Source organism: Canis lupus, chromosome 8, assembly GCF_048164855.1.
Source record: "Canis lupus baileyi chromosome 8, mCanLup2.hap1, whole genome shotgun sequence".
NCBI lineage: Eukaryota > Metazoa > Chordata > Mammalia > Carnivora > Canidae > Canis > Canis lupus.
This window is the reverse complement of record NC_132845.1, coordinates 7,747,974-7,768,385: the sequence shown is the minus strand read 5'-3', so window position 1 is coordinate 7,768,385 and position 20,412 is coordinate 7,747,974. Positions and strand designations below refer to the sequence as shown.

General features: G+C 43.8%; 1 protein-coding gene and 1 long non-coding RNA gene across 5 annotated transcripts in view; both read right to left on the bottom strand.

Moving 5' to 3' along the window:
* Nucleotides 1-13,807, bottom strand: part of ST6GALNAC5 (ST6 N-acetylgalactosaminide alpha-2,6-sialyltransferase 5) — a 162,936-nt gene extending 149,129 nt beyond the window's left edge. Inside the window, exons 1-2 of the mRNA XM_072834119.1 lie at nucleotides 13,660-13,807; nucleotides 12,809-13,054 (exon numbers count right to left, since the gene is read on the bottom strand). Coding sequence (XP_072690220.1) covers nucleotides 12,809-13,054; nucleotides 13,660-13,674 — 261 coding nt within the window. The 5' untranslated portion in view covers nucleotides 13,675-13,807. The remainder of the gene's footprint in view (nucleotides 1-12,808; nucleotides 13,055-13,659) is intronic.
* A 5,671-nt stretch (nucleotides 13,808-19,478) lies between these two features.
* The window catches only part of LOC140637810 (uncharacterized), a 28,328-nt gene continuing 27,394 nt past the window's right edge, over nucleotides 19,479-20,412 (bottom strand). For 3 of the 4 annotated variants that reach the window (XR_012034856.1, XR_012034855.1, XR_012034858.1), the window contains one exon: nucleotides 19,479-20,206. This is a non-coding gene — a long non-coding RNA (uncharacterized lncRNA). The remainder of the gene's footprint in view (nucleotides 20,207-20,412) is intronic. The other variant, XR_012034857.1, reaches the window with a different exon arrangement.

Sequence of the window (20,412 nt, the reverse complement as noted above, 5' to 3'; positions counted from 1 at the left end):
ACCAGCAGTGTAAGAGGGCTCCCGTTTCTCCACATCCTCGCCAACATCTGTTATTTCCTGTATTGTTAATTTTAGCCATTCTGACTAGTGTGAGGTGGTATTTCATTGTGGTTTTGATTTGTATTAAAAGGAATAAAGTTTTCATGCATGCTATGGCATAGGTGAACTTCGAAAGCATTCTAAATGAAATAAGTCAGACATAAAGTGACAAATACTGAGTTACTCCACTTACACGCAATATCTAGAATTTGCCTAAATTCTTAAAGACAGAAAATAGAATAGACGTTACTCTTAAAGACAGAAAATAGAATAGACGTTACCAGGGGCTGGAGGGAAGGGAATGAGGAGTTCTTACTAAACAGTTACTGAGTCTCTGTTTGGGGTAATGAAAATTTTTGGAAAATAGGTAGTGTTGAGGGCTGACTACACCATGTATGTAGTGTAGTATAGTAGGTAGTGTAGTATGGCCACTGAGCTGTACACTTATAAATGGTTAAAATGTCAAATTTTGTTATGTATTTGTCACCAAAATAAAAATGTTTTTAAAAATGGATGGGAAGGATTCAGCGATGCCTCAATCTAGAAGATAAAGAAGACAACTCAGGCAAAACAAAACAAAACAAACAAACAAACAAAACCCAAAAAAGCCCCCAAGCACTGGTTTGATAAAGAGCTTGTTGCAAAGATCTCCTGTTCTCAGACTTGAGAAGCCACCAACCAAGATACATAAAATGTATCTCCCGCCAGTTAGCCGTCAGAATAGAGGCAGGCCCTGATGTCTCCAACGACAGAATTATTCTACCTGTAGAATAATAACTCTGGAAGAATAACAGGAGAGCTGAGATTATGCCAGAATCAAGAAATAACAGCTAGCACATAGTTGACAAATGTGAGAACTACAGAGTATTTCAGAGACATCTTTGAGTTAAAAAAAAAAAAAAAGGAAAGAAAAAAACCAACAAAAAACCAACCAAACAAAACCAGTCAAGAAGAAGAGTCACGGAATTCAGTAAATTGGTTAAAATAAGATATGGGAACTAAGATGTTTTATAAAACCTGAAGATTCAAAATACAGAAAAATTGCTAATTAAGAAGGCGATAATTACAATTATTTGTGCTATAAAATTTCTTTGTAGGAAAGATGATTATGCCCAAGTAAATCTGTACCGTATATGGACAAGGAATTAGATTTGTATTAATTTTTTTTTTTTAGATTTGTATTATATATGGACAGAGAACCAAATCACAGAGTGAAGCACAGAAAATAAAGGCAAACTTGAGGCGCCTATCTGGACAGGAACCACCTGGTGACCATGAAGATAGCCATCATCTCCATCCCTGCCCTAGAAGCCTATACGAGATTGCCACAGGCTATCCCCCTGAAACAGCTATTGATAGGCTGGAGGGAATTTAGAGAAAAGTGACCAGAAGGATTACGGGACTACTGGGAACAATTCATAAAATTTAAAAATCTGGCACACAAACTGTCACTGAGCAAACAGGTGGGAGATGAAAGGTAGGGAAGGAGGCATCACCATAATTTAAAAGTGCTTTCGGGTTGTAAACAACAGGGAAAGAACAGAGATGTTAAGCTAGTAGAGGGCCGTATACACCTTCAGGATTAATGAGTGGAGGATTTAGCACAATTATCAAGACATATTCCTGACTATTCCAACTTGAACTGGAATATACTTTGGTTTTAAGTTATTAAACACGATAAGGATCTAATAGCATAGTTCATGCCTCCCTTTACACCACTGATGACATCATATCTATAAAATAATACACATACAGACCCCCACATACCCAACATAAAGGAATAAAAAATGGGAAGGAATAACATTAAAACATCACACATGCGCACATCTGATATATATGAAAAATATCTCTAAGGAAATACATCCAATTATTAACAGTAGTTATGTCTTGGTGGTAGAAAATAATTGTTATTTTCTTTTTACTTTCTGCCATTTTGAGAAGACAATGAATATAAATGCATTTGCAACTGGGTAGGAGGTTAAGTTTGTTTTTCAGAACTAGCACTCTGACTCTTCTTCCTTCTTATTTCTTTTTCAACCTGCGACAGTAGGGTTGATGCAGAAGAAGCTTTCCCCAGATCAAAAGCTTTCCAATGCTCTCAAAAATGGTCTCTGGGCAAAATCTGCAGAAATGCTACTGAGTTTTGGTGTTCACAGGTTGGCAATACCCTGAAGGATACATCAATTAAGGTCTGGTCTCTCTCCGTCCTTCAAATCTCCTAGTGGCTGAGACACCACCAGGATGCCCCATGGGCTCAGTAAAAAGGGCCCTTCACCTGGCATACTCATCAGTATTGAGATTCGTAACTCCGTCGAGGACATGAGCTTACTCATCTTAGAGTGATCCTATGGTGCTCATTCCGGAAAAAAGCCTGGTTGCCACTCCCCAGTTCTCGTGCATCCTGGTCATAGGAACTTATTTTTGACAAAGTGATTCATTTGCCCTCTGATGTTCTGTTCTGTTATCAAAGCACATCAAATCACATCCAAATCTAATAATGTCAAGTACCTGGGATCTCATTGTAGAGTCTGTATGGCCAGAAAGAGGGCCCCCTCTGTCAAGAGTGAAGAAGCAATGTGGTGCTATTTCCTGCTATCTGCTCCTTATTCTTGGTCCTGGTCCTGTTATTTCACCTTAACTACTACTGCAGTCAGGATACCCTGTTCTCCAGGACAGCTCTCTCTTAACTTTATTTTTTAATTTTTTTTAATAATAAATTTATTTTTTTATTGGTATTCATCTTAACTTTAAACTTCTGAATTTTTGAGTTAAAAACTCATCACATTTCAAACCGAGCCCAAACCGCACAGAGCTGTTAATAATAATGCACACAATTCTTCAAGGGATTAGTGACGGCTCGAGCATCAGAGAAAAGCTTTATTCAGTCTGGCTGGGGCATCGGTAGTGAACACACACAGAATTCCTACAATCCCCTTCTCTGTTTTCCATGTTCTGGAATACAGGCAGGATGTCATCACTTCCTACACTTTGTTCAAAACTTGAAACAAGTGATGTAAAAATGAAATGAACCAGCTTTATAATGGAAACACTATGGGTAATGGGTAATGAGAGACAACTTGGAAATCCCTGACAGCAGCCTGGCAGGTGCGACATTCCCAAGTCACCCCACATATGGGCCCCATAAAAACAGAGATATACATTTTTTGCTCCCAGTCAAATGTTTTTTTAATGAATTGGGAATCAAGACTCCCTCTTGACAAATTTTATACCAATTTATGGCCAATTTCCTTCTGATGCAAGTGAAATAGAAACTTGACTTTTCCTAGAAGTTGTTAACAAGTGATTAAAAGAAAGACAACTGCTCTCTCTGTAAGTCTGTGGGTAAGGCAGGAGGAAATCACTTTCTACCCCATACTTCCAGCAGATCTATACCTGGTAAGATTTATCGTGCAACAACTCGACAAGGTTATTCTAGAAACAAGTCTCTCTTGAGTAGAACTGTTACATAATAGTCTCTCGCAGCTCATTTATTCCACACCCCACTGCCCATGCTGCGATGGAAGCTTTAATTCCTGTTGCGGCCAGGGTGCATTATGGAGTCTCCATAAATGGCTTGCGTTGACCTTAACGATAACACCACTGTTTTGCTCAAGTCAGTGTGTGGTATTAAGATACACAGTGAGGTTCAAAAGCAGATAAAGTTGGAGTGCCATCTGGGATCATCCTCCAACTCTCTTCCCTAACTCCTGAGGGGCGATCTTGAACCACTCACCTGCCCTTTGAGACCTGCCAATGACACGGTGGGGTGGGCAGCCACACAAACCGAAGGAGGGGCAGGCACCTGGGGTCTCTTTATCCTCTGACCACCAGCATCATTCTCTCAGATCACAGCACCAGTCTGATCACTGGTCCCTCTTCCCTTCACCCAGAACTGCTCTGACCTGTGCTGAATAAAACACTGAAGCTTTGGTAATCCATTGGAAGACACATCTGATTGGAGTCACTCCTAGAACTTACCCTTTAAAGACATCCTCAAAATGTTTAGAATAAAACCTAACCTCCATAGCATGTAAATATTGATATCCAAATCCGCACTGTGATTTCATGTCTGTTCATCTGCCTTCCAATAGATGTAAGTTTCATGGTGTCAGAGGTCACACCTATACGTTGTTGCCTCCTGGGTCTTGAACACAATGTCAAGTATATGGTAGGTCCACAACATTATTTGATAAAGTAATTACTGAACTTAGTTTAATTCTTCCTCTTCCACACACTAGCTCAGGCCTAAAAGCTACATGACTTGCCAGAGAGCTTACAACAAGTAAAAAGCTTGGATATGTCTTCCTGCCTCCCGAAATACCACACTGTCCTCAAACACGGGCATTCCTACGTCTCAACACCTGGTCTACCACCCTGAAGGGTCAGCAGATGCTGCTCTGTATTTAAAGGGGATCCAGAAATTAAAGATGTGGATGTCACATATGTGAAGCCCCTTCTGGCCCTACTTATTATCCTTTCTATCCATTCCTGTCATTAGTCTGTGAGCCACACTTGTTCAAATCTCTTCCTACTATAAATAGTTACAATAGGACACTGCTCATCTGACATTCTACTGAGATTTATTGAGTTTTGACATATATGGGATACAGTTGTAGGTACTGGAGATACCATGATGGATTAAGTTATGTTCCTTGGCTTCAAAATGCTACACTCTAGTCAGGGAGAGAAGCATGTGGACAAATAACCACAATATTGTGGGATTAGAGGCATATACAAGATCCAGACACTATTTTAACACTCAGCAACATATAGTAATTGTAGTGTTTCCTCCAGTGTGATTTTCCTGTGGTCAGAACTAGGTCCTTCCTCTCATTCCCTCCCCTGAGCCTAACACATCACAGGTGCTCAGTCAGTATGTGATTATTACTGATGCAAGGCTGGCGTAAGAGAATGCGTGCTCTACTCTGCACGGAGATTATGTGTGGGAAAACTCTCGAAAGGAGATGCTTGAGCTGGATCTTAATGAATGATTAGTTCTTTACTTGGCAGATAAAAGGAGAAAAGGCATTCCATGATGGAGGAGAAACAGGGAAGCAGGAGACAGCAAGATGTATTCCCATGGTGTGTGGAGTTGGGTAGAGGCGATGTGAGGTTGGAGAACTAAGTTAGACCGACCCTATTGGGCCCTGTGAGTCTTCCCATGGAGTCTGAACTCGATCCTCTAGGCAATGGGAGGCCATTGGAGGCATGCAAGGAACATGAGCAGATCTCTAAATTCAAAATGCAATAATGCAGTTCAGTCAGTGGAGAGGTCCCATATGTGCAATTAATTTCCAGAATATGCTTTCTAATTTAAAAAAATTGTTTAACTCTGCCTTTCAGTCTGCTAGAGTGTTCTCAGACTCTGTGAGGTTCCCAGGAAGACTACAGACACCTTCTTGCCACTAAAAGAAAATATAATAAAAAGTTCTGTTTTCAAACTGAGCTACAACGACTCTCAAGGTTACTTTTCCCTACTAGGGGTAAAATGGTTTCTTATTTGCCTGAAGTAATTCTATCTCAGGATACGTATTACAACTCAGAACTTAGGAGGAGTCAGTGGTTACTTGCAGAATGGCAGTGCTTCAAACCCTTGTTTCACTGAGTCTCCTGGTGATGTTTTCTCTCCCACTCTGGAGGGGGTAATTCAGCGAAAAGAGTGGTCTGTTCATGATGCTTTTCCTCAAATAATAACATGGCGCTCCTGTTGGCCTGGTTTACTCTCTAAAGGCAAAACCCACTCTGATTTGCAAATTGTTCCAATCACATGGGTACCATACCATGCATTTTATGAAGCCTTTAAAGTCCCCACTGCCAAGCCAGTGGTTGGTAGAAGCTCTTTTGAACCATCCAGAACTATATTCATTTCAGAATAATAAGATATTTAAATATTTATTTCTTTCCAATAACCGGGTAGGCCTAGGCTCTTCATTTTAATAAATGCTGTTCAAATAATGTCGAGTCACTGCCTAGAATATATTGGCACTGAATTTTCCTTATGGTAATGACATTCGTGTCAGAGACCCGCGTTACAGACCCAGATTTGCCACTCATGGGAGGCAAATCACACGAGCACTTCCGAATTCCTTTTGGTAACTGTCAAGTTTTCCTTCCAGCTCAAAATTCTGAGCATGTTTTAAGAGATCCGATTAGTACAAGAACACAGAAATGCTATAGTTGCAGAACTACAAATGGTGGCAGGAGAAACTGATATTTATGACGTAGTGCCAAATGGTCGGAAAATTTTCAGATGGGTTCGGTTTACAAGAAATTAAAATCTTTGTATAGACATACTCATTTATGCCACAAATACTCACTGAAGACCCATTCTATATCAGACATTGTATTAAAGGCTGAGAATACAATGACAAGAAAGAAAAAAAGAAAAAAGCCCCAGCCTCCAAGAGCTGATTGTAGAGCAGGGAAAGCAGACACTCTTAGACAAAAAAAAACAACAATAAGCGGGAATAAGTATTATCATGGGATCCTGGCTATGAAGACAAAACATACAGCTCAGATCTAACCTGGGCTACAAGGCAGGGAAGGCTTCCCTGTGGATATGCTGTCTAAACTGAAAGAATATGCATGCCTATGACTTTTATTTGGGAGACCTTATTGAATAGAGCATGCAATAAAAATATTTATTTGTCCCAAGCCTAGACTAAGAGTTTAGGACTAAAAGAGCTCGTGAAGAAGAATCTGAGTGCATTTCATAAATATCCTCCACCCTCAAGTTTTTATCAGTCTTTTGATCATAAACTCACTCCTAAGGGATTTCTCTCTTGAATCAGGTTCACAAGGTATGGATAATAATATTATTTAAGAAATAGTAATTCCTTGTCTTTCGATGCTTACGATCCTTCACAGCTGCTCTGAGAGTATATAGTAGATGTGCAGGAGGTTTCAATGATTTGTTGATTAGTGATGGGTTTTGGGTTTTCACAGTGTTTTCTCCTCTCCGATCTTCCCTTATCTCGGCGTTCACAGGATGGGCATTAGATTGCACTGCCACCTGACCCTAAAGGTCATGGGAAGTCCCCTCTGTAGTACATGTCATGTTTCCAGGACAGATCTGATGGCAAACGTTCTGTCTGGTGGCCCACACAAATTTATCATACCACGAGTTATGAGAGTTGGTTTGGAAAACATGGTTAACATGTGACAGAAACAGTTGAACAGGGCAACAGGGTTAGCTCCCTGCAAGAGTCCGGAAGACCCTCATAAAGAGACTGCATATTTTGAATTTAAAATCTACCCACTTTGAAGTTGCTTTGCCATTCAAGTTGTTTACTAAGTATTCGTTGCATGTCACATATTATATATATATATAGACAAATGCACACATATATACTAAAAAAGGGCTAAAAACGCAATTTTAGTTTGAAAGTTTTATAGCTTCTAAACTAATAATAGTATTTAACTTATTTTATAGAGAGAAAGATCACAGAAATTGCCTCCCTTTTAGTGTCAGTGCCTTGATTTATTGTTTCCTGGCTTCATATTATTATTCAGCACTTGCTTTATTATTTAACCTCTCTTGCTTCTTTGTCTTTTCTCTCCAATTAGATCAAAGATTCTTTGATGGTAGGCACCATGTTCTTCCTCCAGAATACCTAATTTTGCAACTATTAGGCCTTCAATGAATATTTACTTAGGGCTATGAGTAGTTCAAAAACCCAGAAACAAATTAGCTACAGAACTACACATATGATGATTAAAAACACTTCAAATGATGATTCTCAAACTTTAATGTGCACACGAGTTGTAAGGGAAACCGGTTAAAATGGAAACTCCTAAATCTCATTCCCAAGGAGTCCTCTTTTAAACCATTTCTTCATCTTCCTTCCATTATTATTACTAGTAGTGCAGTAGTAGTAAACCAAATTAGGAAAGATGAGACATACCAGGGCCTTGGGACTGCACGGGTGGGTCTTATAGGCAAAGGACTTCACATAAGGTGAGGCAGCTTTATCCCTCTCCACAACCCCCTCTCCCCATATACTCTGCTTTCTTCTTTCCTTCAATAAATCTGTGCTATGTGCTAAGTGTCAGGTATTATTCTAAGGCCTGGAGTTAAACTGGTCAATGTACAAATACTTTGCTATCACAGCACTTAGAATCTACCTGGCGGGGGGGGGGGGGGGGAGAAAACAATAGAAAAGTAAACTTTAAGATCCTTTCAGATATTGTTAACTAGTATAAGGAAATGAAACAGGCTAATATGATAGAGAATGACGATGAAGGAGAGAGTTATTTAGGGAGTGTGGTCCAGAAGCAGATGACAGGTGATGTGAGGACTGAATGACCAGAAGGAACTAACCATGTACAAAATCTTCAGCGAGATCCTTCCAGGGAGACGGAACAGCAAGTGCAAAGGCCCTGAGGCACAATGAGTTTCCAAGGATCAGCAAGGAGGCCAGAATGCCCAGAAGTGGAGAGGAAGCCAGCTCAGACTCATTTTCCAGATGTGGTCTGGATTTTGGGCATGAGGGTATCTTGGCATTTACTCCTCGGGAAGCTGGAGAAATACTCCCAGCTCTCAGAATTAAGAGAGGTTATTAGTATAATAAATGCTATACGAACATCTCTCCTGTTAGAAGCAACCACATTATTGCAACTCCTCACCCATGAAAAATAGTTCATTTTATAATTCCTTTTGGTTGACGATGTGTGATAACAGGGTCTCATCACCATTGGCAGATTACATTTCGTAGCACTTGAGCGCTGAAAATTAGCTCACTTTGAATTTGAGATCCAAATTATCTATCGTTGATTGGATGCCTCAAATATTGTAAAACAGGGTTTAATAAATGGTGTGAAGTTATATCTGAGAGCTTATATGCTTTTTAAAAGGAAGAATACTTATGCTACACTTCCAAAGTAAGTTTTATGGCGTGTGCCCCTTTCTCTGGTTTTGAATGGTTTTTCAACTCTTGCATTGACTTGTCCTATCAGTCCAGCTGGACACCTGCGAATTAATAGCATCACATGCTGTTACCTCCAAGCAGTTCCATTTGGTCTGAATAACTGAGCGCGTAAGGAAGGAAAGAACCAAGGACAAGCGTGTAAAATCCATTCCTGGGAGCTACTACTGAAGCAAGGAGATAGCGGCTCAGCTTCAGATCCCATTGATCACTGCTCTTTCATAAGCCATCTTAGAAAAGGGCAGCCCAGGTGACAAGTGGGCCTTCTGTGATAAGGGCTCCTGTCCACTGCAAATGGGAATCAGCTCGTAGTTGCATTTCACAGGGTCCACCAGATGGCAAATGACTTTATCTACCCAGACCAGATCCAGGCTGGAAACAGACTACACTCCATGCCCCCTTCTGCTCTGCTGGGAGAATTGGAGCTTTTCTCCGAAGGGTGCTAGATTTAGTGTGTGTGCCCGTGTGTGTGTGTGTGTGTGTGTGTGTGTGTATGTGCGTGTGGGTATGCACACACACATGTTTTAGTTTAGCTATCCATGATGCTGTAGTTCCAAATACAGAAGGTTTCCAGAGCCATGAAAATTGGCTTCTGTGCTTGTGTCTCCTGATCTGGTTAGAAATCAGTGGCTTCCAAAACTGGGGACCAGAACAGAAAGGGCAGGATATAGACACAGCAGCTGCAGCGGCAGACATGAGCACGATTGAAACGAGTTGGTGAAACGTTTGTGGGAAAAGGGCTGGGGAAAGGGCTGGAAATGAAGAGAAAGAATCCATCTAACAGAAAAGGAAATGTCTTCATTATCACAAGAAACTCCAAGTAGCCTTCACTTAGTCACACTGGAATTATAATTTCAGCTCACATCGTTTGTGAACGAGGAAGTAGAGAATATGACCACGGAAAGTGATATTTTAAGCTTCAACACACATTGCTCATCACTGGCTTGACTTGCAGCATGTCTTTCAACAAAAGCACATAGTGATTTAATCTCAACAGTAATTTAGTCTGCAGCCGTATGAGACAAGACTATCATTGCAGACAGGCTGTAATTTGAGAAATTCAGGTGCTGGGGATTAGGACCACCTGTTGAATTTAATCTTAGAGTTATAATGTTAATACCATCATGTAACTGAACATAAACACTACATATTTATCAGACTTTGGGACCTCCAGCCACGGAGATGCGCACATTTTCCTGAATGGTATCGGAACTCTCTCCAGATTCTGTAAATCAACAGCAAATAAAAAGTCTGTTGGAATTCTGCTCCAATACGCAGTAGCATATGGCTTGGTGGTCATCACATTCAGCACATCCTATAATTTTTCTGAGGCCTGATATGAGAGTGAAAAATAAAGCAGTATCATCTAGCAACATAATCAGAACAGAAAGTCTTTGATTTCTTACCCTCCCCTGTTAATCCAGAAAAAAAAAATCCTAGCAATATTCTAACAAATTGCCACCTCTGCCTAAACAACACTTTAAGAAGATTCCAAGTAAACCTAAGTAAACAGCAACTTTTGAAGAGTACATAAACCCCACAGGCACCTCCCTCTAAGCCATCAGAAATGAAAACTTCACCCAATTTCCAGCCGGTTAAATAGTAGCAGGGAAGTGATGGCAGCTTGAGTGGAAGTTCACATGTAACTCAGTGGGACAATCGGGATAATGTCTAGAGAGAAGGCATAGATTCTGAGATTTGCATTTGTTCTTTTGCTTGGGATGGGCAAACTGTTGAATCATTTGAGTATGGAATCTGATGACACTTCGGTTTTCTAAGAAAGAATTCCGCTGGTATTAATTAGATGCAAAAACCTACCTGGTCACATTTATAAATCCCTGCGAAGAATTCCAAGGGCTTTCACACATATTTATCATCCATATTAACACTTCACAGTTTATAAAACCCTTTACTATAGATTATCTTGATTCTCATACAGATTTTGACATTCCTTTCAAAAAAGGCTGTTTTTCATTTTAATGAAATAACGCTCTGATACATTGACAATGGAATCCAATATATTTGTGTGAATAAACACTGTTCTGAAATCAAACATGAGGGCATCGTATTGTGCCTTATGCTGTCAATATTCTTAGCTGCTGCCTGTCCAGCAGGAGAACACAGGAAGGAAAATATTAGAATACCTTCCCAAAGGCAGATCCAAACTTTCAGCAAATTTCCCTTTTGACGCTCCATTAATCAAGCCTCACAAGTGCTATTTGGCCATTTCCACTAAACATCAGCCATGAAAATCCACCAAGTCCAATATATTCATCATATACCAGTTACACATAAACATCACAGTTGGAAGCAGATGGTCTAAACTTTTCTGGAACTCCAGCCCATATAGGTTGCTCGCACAGAGAGATACAAAGAAGGTCATCGATCGACATCTTAAGGAGAAAAGTGAAGCTTTTACTGTAAAGCTGATGATCCTCTCTACTTTTGATTTTAACCAGCCCCCTCCCCACTCCCTGAATCACTTCCTAATGAAATCCCTTCCTCTTTTCTGCTTTCTCCAAGTTGTCCCCAGGGCAAAGTCTACCTTTTCAGAGACAGAATTTCCTTAAACCTTCCAGGGCAGTGATCCTTCTCATTTCTGCCCTGTTTTATGCCTTGTATTTCTTGTACATTATACCTATTGGTCTATCTCTCCTTCCACCCACCCACATTTCATGGTATGGTTTTCTTCCACAAGCATTCAAGGACACTGAACAGCTGAGGCCTCCCTTAAATTCCTTTTTTTTTTTTTTTTTTTTACCTTCCCCAGATCCTTTCTGCCATATGCATGACACACACGCGTGGAAATCTTTTGATCGCCACTTCAAAAAAAAGTTGGGACTTTTCCATGCAAGGGAAGGCCCATCTTTTCCCGCAGAAGGACCACCTGCTTAAATGTTACTTTGGTCCACAAGCATAACATCCGGTCATATAAAAGGCAAGACAGCTAGGTAGTTTCAAGAAATCCCCTAACCTTCATAGAGCAGATACAGAGTGGAAGTGGGTTTTAATAAAAGCATATTAGCAGCTTCAAATAATGGGAAATATATATATATATATATATGGGGAATATATTTAAACTGTATTACAATCATCATTATTATTATTAACATTTCCAGAATCAGGAGACTTGATTAGAATTCTCCCGGAGCTTAGCACCCTGAAACCTGAGATTTGCTATTGGGGGGGGGGGGGGAGGGAGGAGGGAAGAGGCTTTATTTTTTTTTTTAAATTCATCTAATTAATTATTAGCCAAGCCATGCAACGGCTTCTCGGAAGGCAGAGAAAGACAGGCCCTGAGCGGTGAGTTTCGAGGCAGTGCAAGCCCTGGGGGGCGCCTGCAGGGCCCCGCTCCCCGAGGCTGGGGGCGCCCGGGGCCATCCGAGGCCGGGAGGGGAGCGGAAGCTTCCAGCAGCTCCAGCCCTCGGCGGGGCCCGGCTGCGCCCTCCCCGCGCCCTCCCCGCGCCCTCCCCGCCCGCGCGCGCCTCGGCGGCCCAGCCCCGCGCTGCAAGGAGCCTGCACCCGCCTCCCCGCCGCCCTGCGCCCCCCGCCGCTGCAATTGTGGGGACCGGCGGGCTCCACTTGCACGTTCCAGTTAGCAAATGGGGGCGCTGGGTGCACGCATCTCACCCCCGATGCCCCGAAAAACTTTATACCTCCGCCTCCCAACGGGGATTCCCAGCCAGCAGGCCCCACGCCCGCCCCCCGGAGGGTGCGCACCCGCGCGGTCCAGCCTCCGCAGGGGGCACCTACTCACGGCGCCGCCCAGCCCCGGGAAAGGGGCAGGCTCAGGTGCGCGGGATCCCCGGGCGGGGTGGCGTGCGCGCCGGCGAGCGAGCTGTCACCTTGCGGTCCCTCACGCCGAGGTATCCGTCCAGCGGCCGCGGCGCGGCGGGGGCCGGGGCCCGGGGGGGGGGGCTGCTGTCCGCCGCCGGGGGCGCGCTGCCGGCTGCCTCCTGCTGCTGCTGCTGCTGCTGCTGCTGCTGCCGCCGCTGCGGGGGCCGCTCCCTCTGGCCGCCGAGGCTGCTGTACACGAGCAACAAGCTGGTGCACATGGTGGTGAGCGCCAAGCACACAGCCAGACCGTGGCGCTGCGGGCGGGCGAGAGCACGGGAGAGCCGCTCAGGGCCCGCCGGCGGGGACACGCGCGACCCGGCCGCGGCCCGGAGGGAGGGTCCCGCGCCCACGCCAGGGGCCGCCCCCGAGCGCCCACCCCGCGGCGGAGCGCAGGCTCTAGAGGGCGCCCCCGGGCTCGGCTGCCGGAACCCCCGGCCCCCGCGCCCTGCCCTTGCGGCGCTCCGTGCAAGTTTGCGACCCAGGAAAGCCCAGAAAGTCTGCCAAGGTGTCCCCCCGCCCCCAGCCCCTGCGTCCCCGCCCCTCTTAGTTGTTGCCACGCTGTTGCTCGCTTTGGGGGTGCCCGCCGCGCTCCCCGCTGCATCCCCAGCCCCCGCAGGCTCCCGCAGGCTCCCCAGACCTCCCCGACATCCAGGAGCACCGGCAGCCCGAGTTCCGAGCCAGGCGGCGCCCGAGGACCCCGCGGGGGGGGGGGGGGACGCGGAGCAGGTGGAAAGTTGTCCCTTTGCAACCAGGCGCGCCGGCTGCGCGGGGCGAGGCACCCCCGGGGCTCTCCGGTGCGCCCCCCCCCCCGTCCCGGGGTCCCCGCCTCTGCCCCGAGGAGTTGCCACAAATGCCTCACCATCAGGGTCTTCATGGTGGGCACCTCCTGCGTGGGGGGTCCTCAGGCGCGCGCGTCCAGAGCCACTTTTTCTTGGAGGGCGTCCATGGCGCGCGGGGGCGCGGGCGGGGGCGCGGCGGCGGGACCCGAGCAGGCGGCGCTCGCGGAGACCAGAGACCGAATTAAAACTGAACCGGACCCTCGTAGTGTCTCCGCGATCTACACAACTGCCGCCTGCCGCCGCCTGCTGGGTCCTAGAGACCTCTGCAGCTCCCCCCACCCCGCCCCCCTCCTCGCCCCCAAATAAGCATCTTCTCAGCCCGGTGGAATTTCTGGGAGAGTGAACCGCGCCTCCGTACCCACCGATCGGGCCGAGGGCTTATTGATCCTCCGTGAAGTCATCAAGTGGAAAGGAAGGAGAGCCCTGGGGAGGTTTGCAAACTCCATCCTCTTTTTGTAATTCTGATAAAAACAGCGAGTCCACCGCCCCCGGGTCGTCGGTGACCCTCCCCAGGCGTCGGTTTTGCATTTGTATTCGCAGCCCGGGGAGATGTGTCGGGAGATGATGTTTCCAAAACGTTATGGTTTCGGATGTCCAGAGTGTAGGCTTTCTGAAATCCTCCTCTATTTTTTTTTTTTTTTTTTTTACTTTTTTAGATCCGCTTACTCGCGTGCAACCCTGATAATCCACATTTCCGTCCACACGATTTCATTCACTGACTCGTTTGGAACACCACGATTTAGGTTTCTGTCGGGACTCTGAGGTTCCTGGCATTCCCCTAAATGATTTTCAAGTGTTAGAAACATTCAGCACGTCATAGCCACACGATCCACCGGACCTGTAGATTCTTTGGAATTGTAAGACAAGATTTCTGGCTGCTGGAGAGAAAACTGCTTACTGCTTATTCGTGAAGACTCCTGGGGACTTTGGTGGTCTTCTCCCATTGGTCTGTACTGCATTGACAGCACATAATTTCACTTTTTTTTTACATAATTTCATATTTGGAACATTGATTACAATTTCTTAAAAATCATTGTTTCGTGTTGGGAAGTCCACATCACTAGATTGTTGTAAGGACATCCCCCCCCCCCACTGAGTTGAATCACAAATGGCCTTTGTTAAATGTCTAATTTAGTTAGAAACATATTTCTTGTGAAACTGCTCTGCGAGGATAGTTGTCTTCGAGTATTCCTTAACACCTCACCTGTAGCAGAGGAATGTTAAAGATTACATTAACATGGAAATGACGAGCGGGCCAACTGAACCATAGGCACAATAAGAGCTTTCTCAAGGCCAAAAAAGGCATTACAATCATTTTTTAATCTTCAGTAATCCATTGCTCCACTGATGATACAACAGGAAACTATTTTTAACTTATGAGGCATCCTTCCATACTTAGTATTTAAAAAGTTAAAATTACTGGTACAACAGTGACTGTCAGTGCAATGTGTTTGGGGGAAGGCAAGACACACATAGGATTTAGCCTTTTAAGGAAAAACCAAAAAAAAAAATTCAAAACAGGGTCCTACATTGCCAGCCTTGAAGCTATTTATTCAATTTGTGCTTTAGGCATGAATAGTACCAGTTGTTAGGGCAGGAAAAGCAGCAGCCAGAAGAGAATCTTATCGGGTCTTGGCAATTCTTTATAGTATGGTTGCACTTGACACTCAAATTAGGGAAACAAAGGACCAACTTGATGAATCATCGCAAACAGATTATCTGTGTTTCTCCAGGGCTCCTTCTGAGATGCTACTAGACGGAGCTCCTGCATTTTTCAGGACCATTCCCCTTCCATCTAGCAAGTTGCCCAGTGGCCGATAAAACACTTCTAATATATTTTGCTATGCCAAACAGAGCCATCGTATTTATGATTTAAGCTCATGGCAGCACGTTGGACATCTGTTACACGGTATGTCTGACCACATTCATTAGGCTTAGGCTTAGGCTTTTTTTTTTTTTTTTTTTCCCTCATGGGATGGCAGTTAGTTAGTTGCTAAATCTACTTATGGGATGGCCGGAGTAAATTTAAAAATGTAATTCTGGACTTGATTTAAATAATTTCAAGGTCTCTAGCTTTCAAGTACTTGATTAGATGGATGTGATGGTTTTAGGCCGTCTGACCTGAGAGCCAAAAGGACAAGGTGGGGGCGGGGGAAGGACAGATGAAACAAATAATAGAAGTTAAAATCCTTGGGCTGTTCAGTTCAGTGATCATTTCATTATCACCTGCTATCTGGTGGTTCTATATTAGGGAATGCAGAGATGAATAAGACACGGATCCTCTCCCCTTGGATACATACACACAACCTAGGGTGTGTATGTTTGTGTGTGTGTGCACAGAAAGTATGCCAGACACGTCTGTAAGTAGGCAATAAAAGACAGTACTGAGCTTCAACATATATTTATCAAGTGCCTACCCATGTTAAGCACCTACTATGTTCCAGATGTTGGGGATACCTGGATAAATAAATTATGCGCTGCTCTGAGGGAACTCAGTCTCTTCCCAGATAAATGCTATGAACCTTTATGTTATAAAGAACTAACCAGGACACAATTAAAGTACTTGATTCGTTTTCAGCTTCTGAGTGCTTGCTTATTTAAGATCTAAGGGGTTTGATATTCTAAAGGTACCCGCCTGTGTTTGTGTAACTTCATGCACACTTTTAAGCTAATACTTTGAATATCCGGAAAGGGAAGAAAATAGGCAGCCCTTGCAGACACTTGCTTGACCTGGAGACAAGAAAACAAGCCAATAAAGCTATTTTAGTTCATCTAACGTGTCCAGTTCAATACAAAGTGAATCGGGGAATCACAATTTGTTTCTCAAAATCCAGGTAGTTGAGATAGATTTCTCACCACTTAAAATTTTGCCACATTTCTGCCTCCGGTGCCATCACATCCAATCAAATAGATTCCTACTTTTGAAAAAAAAAAAAGAAAGGAAAGGAAGAGAAAAGAAATTGAGCGTTCCACAATGTAGGTTACGTAATAAACTGAAGGCAAGAACTTATGAAACAAGGCATGTCATGGGGCGAGGAGGAGGAGGCGAAATCTGAAGCTCAGAGGGAACACCAACCTGTGCACTTGGCCACAAAGGCACCACGAAGCTACTGAAGGAGGCAGAAGGACAAACTGTTGGGAACCTCTGAGCCCTGCCCTTGGTTCCTAAGTGACCTCTCCATACAGAAACAAGTGAACAAGTGTTTTGAACATTTCAAAGATGGATGAAAAGCAGAAAACAACATCGTGTAAACTGCATTTGAGATACAACTGCTTCACACCTTATGGTCTTAAAGAAAGAAAAGTTTTGCTAAATGCTACAAAAGCAGAAAGCCTAAGAATGGTAGAAAGTCCTAGAACAAATGTAATACTTGTCCATTTGTTTCCCCCCCGCCCCAGTTTACTTCTTTTCACTTCACAGGCTGTGCCTAGTGGGCTAGTGGGTTGAGGATTAGTCCTTGGAGTCAAGTGTCCAGGATCCAGATTCTGACTTTACCACTACCAGCTCTGGGACCTTGGTTGGGTCAGTAACTTGGTTTCTTCATCTGTAAAACGGCTATCATAAGAGTACGTACCTCAAAGATGTGTTAAACGAGATACTACAAGAGTCAAGAGGAGTACTAACAGACTGTTCCCTATCGTTACTAATATTTTATGATTATGATTAATAAACTGGGTTCGAAGGCGAAAGACCGGGCTTTGACCTATGTGACCAAGAGCTGCATGACCTTGAATGAGGGACTTTAAAAACGGTAAGCAGACTGTGAGACGCATAGAACAGTGCCTACCCCACACATGGGTAGAAGGCTTGTTAAGGTGCTGTGCATGTGACTGCTTTGTAAACTGTGAAACTCTGCATAAGTTAATAGGTATCCATTCATCCATCAAACATCAACTGAGGATCCACTATGTGTCAGGTACCCTTCTAGGCCCTGGGATTGTGACCAAAACATGCGAGGGATCTGCCCCATAAGGCTTTTAGTCAAGCTAGGGTAATAAACCAATAAGACAGAACGTCAGGCACTAGGGAAAAAAGCGGTTAGAGCCTGGGTGGGAGTGTATGTGCTGTTTTAGTTAGGATGCTCGTGTTTGATCAGAGATTGGAATAAAGTCAGGAAGGATCCATGAGGCTATCTGGAGGGTAGAAGGAACAGCATGTACAAAGGCCATGAGGTAAGAGCTTGATGGGTATACTGAAGAGACCACAAGGAGGTTGGTGTGGCTGGAGAAGGGAAGCAAGAAGAGAGAGGGGTAGGGGAGGAGGGCAGAGAGATAGTCCAGGGGCAGATCGTCTCTGGCCTCAGAGGCCATGAAATGGACAGAGTGAAGGAAACCCGCTGGAGGGTTTAAAGCAGAGGAACACCATGGATCCTTGATGCTTTGGAAAGGTCACCTGGCTACTGTCCTGAGAATAGTTCTGGGGGAGCAAGAGTGGAAGTAGTGTGATCCCTTAGGAAGCTATTGTAGTAGTCTAGGTAGAAGGACATCGTCGTCGTGCTTTTAGGAATAACTGGTTTCAGGATTTGCTTACTAGTGGCTGTGAAATACGAGTAAAGGAAAGGAAGCAGGCCAGGGAAGGCAGCTGGGAGAATGGAGCTGCTCTTTCCAAGATGGGGAGCACTGTGGGAAAAGCAGTTTGGGGTGGCCAAGAACGGAGAATTTAGATTTAGATGTACTCCTATACATGGGAGTTCAGGCATGATGCTGGGCTCAGGGGCATGAGCTCAGCGTCACAGTTCATCAAAGGATGAGGTCACCTAGGAATGAACCAGGACACAAAAGAATAAAGGTCACGGGCCTGAGCCCTGGGAGCTCCAAATTTCAGATGCCAACAACAGGAGGCATCATTACAATAATAATACTGAAAAACAATAAAGGACTATTTGACCTCAGTTTGGTGTAGGTGGCTGATTATTTTCATTTTGAATGGATTTTCCATTTCAAGACAGTCAGTCATTTATGTACTCAAAGCACTTTTGGAATTCTGTGATCAAGCATATTTATTTATGTGTTTACTGTTCATCCCTTCTTCTACATCATAAATTTTCTAGAATTGGAACTATGTCATATTCCTGTTTATATACTATAAGCCTGGTACATAACTGAGTGTAATAATATTAATCACCAACATTTATTTAACCCTCACCATGTGCAAGCACTAAGTCTAAGAGTTTCACATATACTTTCTCCTTTAGTCCCCACAACAACCCCGTGAGGTAGGTACTCTCCTCATTTCACAGATGAGTGAACTGAGGTGCTGAGAGTCATTTGTCCAGTTGCCCAGATCCTGAGTGGTAGCCCTGAGCTAAGTAAATATTTTTTTATTTTTTTATTTTTATTTTTTTTAAAGATTTTATTTATTCATGAGAGACAGAGAGAGAGGCAGAGACACAGGCAGAGGGAGAAGCAGGCTCCATGCAGGGAGCCCGATGTGGGACTCAATCCCAGGACCCTGGAATCAGGCCCTGAGTCGAAGGCAGACGCTCAACCACTGAGCCACCCAGGCATCCCAGTAAATATTTTTTAAAAAACAAATACCGTTTTTTTTTTTTTTTTTTTACAAATACCGTTTGTTAAAGAACGAATGAAGAGAAGCTTCTTAAGAGTTCCATAGCCAAGTTCTTCTACTGAACTCTAAACAGGTATGATTTATAAGAGTATAGTTTACACCTAACCTGTAAGTAATACAGCCAAAGGCAGTCCCTGGTTTTGGGTTTTGTGATCTGGTTTTTTTTTTTTTTTTTTGCTACTTTTATTTTCTCAAGATATATTTCACATGCAATAAAATACACAAAATCTGAGTATACAGTTGAGTTTTGATCACACGTTGCACCCATTAACCACCGCCACTGTGAAGATCTAGATCATCTCCATCATTTCAGAGACTACCTTCATGCTTCTTTTCAAGTCGTGCTAATCCCGCCCCAGAAGCAAACAGGCAAACATTGTTCTGATTTTTATCACTATGGATTAACTTGGTCGATTCTAAAACTTAATATAAAGGAAAACACACAGTGCGTGCCTTTTAGTCTGATCTCTGTCACTTAGCAAAATAGTTTAAGGTTTATCCATGTTTTGCATGCCTTCGTAGCCTAGTCCGTTTTATTACTATTTTATGGTCCGAAAACAGCACAATTGTTTTTATCCATTCTCCTATTAAGGAACATTTGGTTTGTTTCCGATTGGGGGCTCTTAGAAATGAAGATACTAAGACCATTCTTGTCTTTTTGTACATACATAGTTTCATTTTTCTCACGTGAATACCTGGGAGAACAATGGTTGGGTCCTGCGACAGTTGTAGGGTTCACATTAGGAGAAACTGCCGAACCATTTTCCATAGTGGTTGTACCACTTTGTACTCTCCCTAACGGTGAATGAGAGCGCAGTTTGTTCCACATCCTTGTCAGCTCCTGCTGTGATCCGTCCTTTCAATGTCTCTTTGCTTTTAGAGAGTTTTCAAGATAAAGAAATCCTTGCGTAGCACCCAGGATCCTTCCTTTACCATGTGTCCACTGTTCCCTTTTCATCTCATCTCTTGCCCTTCTGCACAGGAGCACTTCAACCTAGCTGAAAAAAAAATTCCTTGAATTTACGGTATTTATGGTCAGTGAGCGGAGCCTTTGAACAAGCTGCTCTATGTCGCGTTCCCTTTCCACGGCTCGCCCTGTCCACCCGCATCCCCCACTCTCCGAGCCTGCAGTGGGGCTGCCAGGTTCCTCCTCGTTAGCTCAGTTAGAAGCACCAGCTTGGAACCACATGGGCCAGATTTGGTG